The sequence below is a fragment of the Teleopsis dalmanni genome, chromosome 2, assembly GCF_002237135.1.
Source record: "Teleopsis dalmanni isolate 2A chromosome 2, ASM223713v2, whole genome shotgun sequence".
NCBI classification, from domain to species: Eukaryota; Metazoa; Arthropoda; class Insecta; order Diptera; family Diopsidae; genus Teleopsis; species Teleopsis dalmanni.
Genome location: NC_051847.1, coordinates 148713340 through 148722432, shown reverse-complemented (window position 1 = coordinate 148722432; position 9093 = coordinate 148713340). Strand labels below are relative to the sequence as shown.

Genomic DNA, 9093 nt, shown 5'->3' with positions numbered 1-9093 from the left:
AGTCTACATTAGATTCAGTTATGAAATATTATGAAAATATTAAAAATACAACAACAAATAAATAAGAAATTTTCGTAACAGGAGTAATAACAAACAAATAGAGGAAAACAAAGTAAAATAAAACAATAAAATTTGTTTAAGTATCAACAACAATTACCGGTAGTACTGTAAATCCTTGGAATAAGGCAAAAAGTCGGCAAGTCTGCATGGTGACTCATTTTGGAGCTTTTATCGCTGTTCCGCTGCCTTGCCCTTCAGCATTTTTATGCAAATATTTGCGATTCCAAGAATTTTTAATAGTTTTTGTGTGTAGTTCGGAACAATGCAAGCAATGCAATATTTTTTCATTTCAAATAGCTAAAAAGATTATAATCACTTTATAAGGATATTTTGATTTTCAACGCTTACGAAGAATACAGACAGTTTTCAACTGGATATGAGATTCTCTCTTGTGGGAACTTGTAAATACAAAGCCAATAAATGGACTTTCAAATAATCTGTTTCCGAATTTTTGTCATTTTAGATCAAACCTACCCCTACTTACACCCTAACACTATATCAGAAAAATGCATATGGGGGATATATCCCTTCATAGTATCGTCCACTTCACATTTTTGTAATGCCTGTGGATTTTAATAATAGCAGAGCTTTCTGTTTTTTCCAATTAGTGCATAGATAGTCTTTTGTTTCCCCTCACCTGGTCACAAAAACTTTCAAAACTAACGCGCAGATGACAATAAAGTTAGTTTCTTAAGATCAATTTGTGGAATATCTGTCGGACTCATTAGTTCGCATATTATCATAATGGAATATTTCAATATTAGCAAGTCCATATTAACGCAGCCAACAAAGCCAATTTAATAACATAAAATGGCGTTTTCAACACACATTACGGAGTGGAAAATTATTACGAGTTTTGTAGTATGGAATTCAAAAAAAATATGTTGTATTTCACTGTAAAGTCGGTTTATTGACTTTTTATTAACCACAAGTGTTGTTGGGCATCTTATATGGATAGGCATATTAACTAATATTTTGAGTTTGATACGTGTCGCTTCTCGGTTGGTGCCAAAAAGCTGATTTTCATTTAAAAAAAGCGTCATTGTAATGGCCAAAGAGATGATTTCCAACGCACATAGTCACCCCACATTCATCGAACGCATCATAACTGGTGATGAGACATGAGTCTATGAATTCGACATGCCCACCAAACAACAATCTACCGAATGGTGCTTCAAAGGTGAGCCAAAGTCGGTCCAAAACCAAGATTATGCTGACTGTTTTCTTCAATATTCGTGTTGTGGTGCACTATGAATTCCTTCCGGACGGTCAAACGATCAATACGGAGTATTATTTTTTCGTTATGCGTTGTTTGCGTGAGGCCATTCGCAAAAAGAGGCCAGATTTATGGAAGGAAAACTCATGGATTTTACACCACGATAACGCACCGGCTCACACAGCGTTGGTTATGTCGCAGTTTTTGACCAAAAACTCCACCAATATCATTAACCAAGCACCGTAGTCTGCACATATGGCCCCGTGTGACTTTTTCTTCTTCCCCCGACTTAAATTGCCATTGCGAGGAACGCGTTTTGAGTCCATAGAGGCCATAAAAGAGAATTTAGCGTGAACTAAAGGCCATACCTTCGGCGGCCTATAAAACTTGTATGGAAAATTGGATTAAGCGTTGGCATGCATGTATTGCCGCAGGAGGAGAGTACTTTGAAGGCGATAATAAAGAAAATGATTAAAAATTAAAATTTTGCGTTTCTGATTTTAAATTCTTGTTCTTTTTATATATACTTATTTATTAGTTAGATTAGATTTTCAAAAAAGTATTAGTATATAATATCAATTGTTATAAAAAAATTAATTATAAAATGGAAATAAATATAAATAAATACGAAGTAGTAAAACAGAACAAAGGAGAACAAATTTAGAGTGCAAAATTTAAATGTATATAAAATACACTATAATACTGTAATAACACTCAGTATTGTTATTGTTCATTATAGAACATATAGTATTATTTGTATAACTTCAATTAAATAAATCGAACAATCTTTAACAAGTGTGACATAACGCTGGGAATTCGTCTCTTCTGTCAATCCACATTCTGTTATAAATTGTATAGAGCCCCTTTCGCAATTTCACATCCAGTAATACTTGAACAGCCCTAATAATTTTTGGCTTGGACAGGATTTTAATCAGATTATATAAATAACATAACTTCTATTCAAGCATAAAAAACTCGTCATTATTATTTCTGATATTTTCTTGGTGTATTAAAACTAATTCGATTTCTAAATATTCCATTAACTTCTGTATATTTTATTGTTACTAAATTATGTATAACCTTACATTCTTACTTAATTACTTGCTACCTTATTTTAGAATTAGAAATCGTATTTCAATTATAGTGTAAGTGGATTTCAACATACTTAATCAAAGTTAGCAGAAGTTTGCAGGAACAGCAAGAAAAGCGAGTACTACAGTCAAATTATTTGTTTTAGTGACAATAAAACGATTATGCATGATAGCAATAGCAGGTATTGGCACAAAATTCTGAATATACTAGTAAGTAGCGCTATTTCACAACTCATGATAATCCTGATCTGTTCTTAACTTGGCAACATAATTGCATAATATGTTGTGGAAAATAAAAATTCAGAAGTCTAATGCTAAACTGTTGTTGGAAGCAAGACTGGATTTCAAGATCTGTATAGTACTTAACATTTAAACATTTTAACATTTTAGCTGAACAATTTATTAAGTGCAATGTTGTCATCTATTAACTCTAATATTTTTTTAAATTTTAAAATATTTCAATTAAAAAAGATTTTGCACCTTTAAAAACTCCATTTCATTTTATCATTAAAACTAACTTTCTCTTTGAAAGTTGCACTAAGCATAATAATTTGAAAACAAAACCATAAAAAACGCACACAATTTGGGGAAAAACAACAATAACAAGAAAATTTTTAAACTTTCGGAATGAAGACTGTAAAATTATTACAGGAAAATCGAATACTTTAACAATTTTGTATGAAATGAAAGAAATTTCTCCGTTTGGCACGTGTACCGAATGCAAATTATTTCAATACCTCAGGGGAATTTTGAGAAATTTTAACGTGTTTTACATTTTTTGAAATGCATTTAATGATGATGATTGCAGTACCGACAACTGCAGGAAGGAGACTCGTGTCAATAGTGTAAATGCAAATGAAATGGAATAGCATAGAACAGAAAATTACGGGCACGGAATAAAATGCATGAATCTCCATTCTTGTAACACATAAAATATTAAAGGCTTTAGGGCTTTTTGCTGACACGAAATTTTCAAAGTATATCCATTGTTTTCGTAATATTAAGCATTAATTATGAGTTTCATTATTCTTTTTAAAGTCAGTGCTTTTTAATACTACTTTGGAAATACTGAAGTCATTGAATTTTCTATATAGTGTACAAAAAATCATATTAAACTTGTCTTACTATATATGTTCACAACATAGAATAAATACTATAATAAAAATTATAACGATTTTAAACTTATTCAAAGGGAGTCTGTTCACCAACCAACTATTTTCAACCATTCTTACTCTGATAAGGAATCTATTAGCCCAATTATTAAATACGGTAAAAGGACATGATTTTTAAAAAAAATTAATGTAACATGTGATACTGAACGACCAAATTTTATTCTGTCAATTTGGCTCACGGTTGAAACAAATATATTAAATTCTTCTCTTCCAGGGTTTTTAGGCATTTTTTCGAACAACTAGGAAATTTATTCGGAAGTTTATTACTCAAAACTCAAAACTCTCAAAATAATGAGTTGAAAACTGAGGCATCGTTGTTAATTTGCCTTCTTCCAGTCAAATTACTGTCAAACAGCAATTTATTACTATTAATTAGATTAACTTCCCATTCTTAGTTGTCATTACAGATATTGACACATTATTAAAACGAACTCCTTACAGTGCATTATTTGTCTATCAAAAGTTATATCAGTCCATTTCATATACTTTGTAAGTTCTTGAAATTTTTCTTTTTTACTTTTCACGACTGAGTCATTATTGATATTGAAACATTTTTGTAACGTAATCATTGTAGTTGATATGCCCTTCATTATTAACGTCAGCGTCTTTTATCATTTCTTCTACCTCTTCTTCGCTTAACTGTTCACCCATTGTAGTCATTATATCTTTTAAATCAGCTACAGTAAGGAAACCGTTTCCATCGGGATCAAACACACGAAACGCTTCACGAATTTCATTTTCAGTGCTGACATTATGCATATACCGTTCCATCATTATAAGAAAATCGTCAAATTCCACAACTCCTCTTTTGTCTATATCAATTTCAGTAATCATGTCACGTAGTTCGCTTTCTGTTGGATTCCGACCAAGAGAACGCATAACAAGACCAAGATTTGTAATTGGAATATTACCGTCTTCATTTTTATCAAAGAGATTAAAACCTTCTCTTATTTCCTCAATCTCCTCCACAGTTAACTGATCAGCCATCTTACCCTTAATAAAATGATTAATAATCAATTCCTAGCAACTTAGAAACATCTTAAAACAAACCTGGAGCAATAATGAAATCGAGCCAAAAACTACTAAAATTTAGAAACTATTTCCAAAAAAAATGTTTTACAAATGAAAATTTCATAACAAATTAAGTTAAGTTTTTTTAAATTAGAAAATACGGTTACTTTTCTTCATACATATCAAAAGTAATTTTGAACTACTTCATCGTACTTATCGGAGGACTTTAGACCTTTTAAAACTTTGCGAGTAAAACAAATCATAAGTAATATAATATAAATAACAGTCGAAATATTTTATTTATTTTTGGAAGCTGTTTGACTAATAAACAATTTAGAAGTATACTTAATATATTTCTGTTAATATTAATTACCAAACTTTATTCTTCGCGATTTAGTCACACGATTTTCACTGCATATTCATCATAGCAAGAAAATCTTGAAAGTCTACTTTTCCATCGCCATCGCTATCTGCTACACGTATCATCTCCAAAATCTCTTGGTCACTAATGTTTTCACCCAAATTTATCATTACAACTTGAAGTTCCTCAGCGGTAATGAATCCATCCCCATCTCTATCGAAAACTTTAAACGCCTCCCGAATTTCTTCATTTTCATCATTTTCTTGCATCTTTTTTGCCATCATAATCAAAAATTCATTAAATTCAATTGTCCCGTTGCCATCAATATCAACTTCGGCCATCATGTCTTGTAATTCCACATCTGTTGGACTTTGACCAAGAGAATGCATTACGACACCCAATTCATCCAATGTAATTCTTCCATCACCATCGATATCAAACATATTGAAAGCTTCTCTAAATTCATCAATCTGTTCTTCCGTTAAGTTTTCAACCATTTCTTCTTATAATATAAAAAATAAAAATTAGCGAAAAACTTTTGAAAATTTTTTTGAAAACAAAACTTGTCTCTAAACTATGTGAAGACAAGCTTGAAGATCTTATTTTTCAAAAATAAAAATATTTAGTAAATTAAATCCTAAATAATTAAATTTTTTATTAAAACTTACAGTGCATACCAGATGCAAATTCGTATATATATGTCATATATATGAGTATTTTCCACATACATCTGATAGCTTAATCCAAGAGAAGAACAAAATTGTGTTGGAGAGAGGATATGTTGTTAATGCAGACAATCAAAGAAAGGGCTACTAAGAAAAGGTTTTCAAACAAGAAAATGAAACGAGTCTTCACTCATCTTTGTGAAAGAAACAAATATCGCTTTAAATCAAGCGTATGAAATCTGTGTAAAGAGACGTATAGGAGGACTGCGCTTTAATATATGCAACAATAAAATGTATTGCATATCTTTCAGTGATTTAAGAAGCGTGCTAGATCTTGGGGATACAGAATAATTATAATTCGTACAATCCTGATGAAAAAACAGTTTGTTCTTTATTTAAGTCAACTTTTTGGCAATCTTACCAGATATCAGATATCACAACAAAGCGCTATAATATTTCTTACTGATCGTTTTCCGTTTTATATAGAAATCATGAAAGTCAAGTAAGGCGTATTATGATTTCTGATTGACTTTGGTGTGCTTAGTGTTTATCTTACGTCGGTTCCTATCCATTCAGTTGACAAATATATTTTAGCAGTATTCGCAAGCATTAACGCCCATTTCGATACCAATTTACTAATGGCTTAATCGTTTTTTTTTTACAACTAAGCTTTGCAATCGTTAAAAAATATTTGTGTATCTTTTCAAGGTTTTTCAAATTAAAAGCCTAATTTGAGTAACGACAAAATACGTCATTTTTGAAATAAGTACGATTGCCTTAAAAGATTACTAATTCTCTAGCGGAATACATCTCATAAATGTGGGTGAATATTTCCCTTTAATATTAGCTAACAGCAAAAATCGAATGTCCAAACCACACTTTATCCAATGTCTGGAAAATTGATTCACATGAACTTATCAATTAATGATCAAATTTTCAAATACACCATGCCATGGTTGGTATAGGCACTTTATTTTAATACGAGATCCTAAAACCTAGAAGCCGACAAATGAAATAAGATCTACTCGTATATCATATTACAATCAGTAAAATAAAACATCAATTCGAAATTCATGAATTTCATGAAATAAAGTAACTCGACTTTTCTTGCTATTGCCATGTATTTTGGTTTGTTTTATTTCGTTTATGGTTGAAAGAAATACGTGTATAAATAAAATTCCTCTTCCAGGCCAGCTTTTTAGCGAGACAATTTTTTATTGTCAACATCTCTGCATCAAAGTAAAGGCTGGCAGTGTGATTCGGTAAGCTTCACCTGAACATATCATGACATCTGTATCTCTTCTACAAGGAACTGTTTTTCACAAAATTAACGTTTGGACATCATTTCTACGAATTCATTATAATCAATTTGACCATCACCGTTTAAGTCAGCTTCACGTATCATTTCGTTCGCCTCTTCTAACGTTAGTTTTTCACCCATATTTGTCATTACATATCTAAGCTCCTCAGCCGAAATAAAGCCATCTCCATTTCTATCAAACACTCGGAAGGCGTCACGAATTTCCTGATCACTATTTACGTCTCTACTCATTTGTCTGGCCATCATAGCCAAAAATTCTGGAAACTCAATGGTTCCGCTATTGTCAACGTCAACTTGGGTAATCATTTCAGTTAATTGTGATTCAGTTGGGTTTCTACCAAGAGATCGCATTACGACACCTAGTTCATTTGTGGTGATAAAACCATCCCCATCTTTATCAAATAAAGTAAAAGCTTCTCTAAATTCTTGAATTTGCTGTTTCGTCAAACGTTCTGCCATGTTGACTTCAGGAAAAAATTTTAATGGTTAATAGTTTTCTAATAGCAATAAAATTAGAATCAAAGTGTACTATAAAAAAGAAGGCTGAAGAGGCCTGGAAGAGGAACTGGTTTAAACGGTTTAAACTGGTTTTAAAATTTGGAGACTATTTTTGATAATAAATTTTTAAACAAAATAAAAGTTTAAAAATATTTAACTTTATTCTTTATATATTTAAAAATTTTAAAGGTTACTTCTTTTTCAACACAAATAAATATTCATTGAAAATTAAACGTCAGATGTTAATTGTAAATGTGAAGATCTCTTGAATTATTTTAACTTTAAAGAACTGTAAACAATGGAATAAATATAAATTGTGAATAAATGGAAATTTTAAGTAGTGTTCTGAAAAACATAATGCATCTTCCCTTTAATCTCAAAATAATATATTTTCTTGACTTCTTGAAAGATAAGAAAAGTAGTATTTAAAATTTTCATGTACAAATCCTGCATTTGATATTATCTTCAGCAGTAAATTCATTTCAATGTAAATAAATGAAAGCAATAATAAACAAAGTTGGTAAACATCGTACTCAATTAAGATCCCAATTGGACGTAAAGCTAAGAAACTTATTTACTTTTCCAGAACAGAAGTTAAGTATGTACGTGGGTCGCTATTTATATTTTGAGCCTTAGAATGAAAAAATACTAACTCGTTGTTGAAAATTGCTCTATTGTTTCTCAAAGTATTCTCCTTTATGATTAGTACTTTTTTGCATAAGTTCGAACCATTTTGTCAAATCATTTTTTCCAATCTTATTCGGACACCTCCAGAACATGGTTTTTAAATGCAACAGCAGATTCTACCGCCGACAAAAATCATGAGTGATTTTGAAATTTTGTGTAATGATGGGGAATTCAACGAGAATAAACCTTTTTCGCGGCTAAATGATCATATCAGCACCACATCAATGTTTTCTGGCACAGCAACTAGCAATTCATTTTGGACGACCTTCACGAATTTGGTCAATGAGCGAATTGCGGCCACGATTAAAATCTTTAAACTACAAAGTGGATTGAGCAAAAGGTCCTCCACCAACATAAGCTATTTAATATGCAAGAGAAAGGAAGGGATAAAATAATCAATAGTTGGAAATAAGTTCAACAAAATCAAAGTAGCATTTAAATGGACAGAAGAAAATATCATCCACTTATATTAAAAATTACCTCATCTGTATGCTTAAAGAAAAAGTTAATCAAACCGAGTAAATCAAAAATTTAATAATTTGTGTCTTTTTTGTGGATTTATATTTAACATAATAATATACATAATCTTGTACATAAACTGAAGCTGTTAACTATGGAACTTTGAAACTTTGAAAGACATGATAATTTCAAACATTCCTAGTTTCATGATGATGTTCTATCATTTCGAAGAAAGATTTAAAAAAAAAACGGTCATGGCAAGAAAAGAAAAAAAAAAGATCGTTAGAGGTTTAACAGGAGAATGGTTCTACATATTTACGTTAGGGCTGTATGAAAGCCTATATCACAAAACATTATAAAACATTGAAGTAGAGTTTCACCGTTTTTTATAAACATCAAAACTAATAATAATTTGTATATATCATGAAAGCTGAAAGAATATTTTGTTATTGGAAAATTTTATTGCAAATATTTTATTCTAATTATCTGTGTACACTTTCTTAACTTTTAAGAAAAATTTGAGTATTAGTAGTTCATATCCCTTCACATTAA

General features: G+C 30.7%; 3 protein-coding genes across 3 annotated transcripts; all 3 read right to left on the bottom strand.

The window, feature by feature from the left end:
* Positions 1 to 3669: 3669 nt before the first annotated feature.
* Positions 3670 to 4671, bottom strand: LOC119682665 (calmodulin-alpha-like). The gene is made up of 2 exons (XM_038096155.1): positions 4590 to 4671; positions 3670 to 4532 (listed from the first exon to the last, which is right to left on the bottom strand). Exon 2 carries the CDS (start codon positions 4524 to 4526, stop codon positions 4074 to 4076), a length of 453 nt encoding a protein of 150 aa, XP_037952083.1. The 5' UTR covers positions 4527 to 4532; positions 4590 to 4671; the 3' UTR covers positions 3670 to 4073.
* A 231-nt stretch (positions 4672 to 4902) lies between these two features.
* Positions 4903 to 5506, bottom strand: LOC119679492 (calmodulin-beta-like). Its single transcript, XM_038091875.1, has one exon. The coding sequence runs from the start codon at positions 5406 to 5408 to the stop codon at positions 4959 to 4961; it is 450 nt and encodes a 149-aa protein (XP_037947803.1). The 5' UTR covers positions 5409 to 5506; the 3' UTR covers positions 4903 to 4958.
* Positions 5507 to 6678: 1172 nt separating this feature from the next.
* On the bottom strand, positions 6679 to 7533 carry LOC119678802 (calmodulin-like). Its single transcript, XM_038090864.1, has one exon. It carries the CDS (start codon positions 7354 to 7356, stop codon positions 6904 to 6906), a length of 453 nt encoding a protein of 150 aa, XP_037946792.1. The 5' UTR covers positions 7357 to 7533; the 3' UTR covers positions 6679 to 6903.
* Positions 7534 to 9093: the final 1560 nt, after the last annotated feature.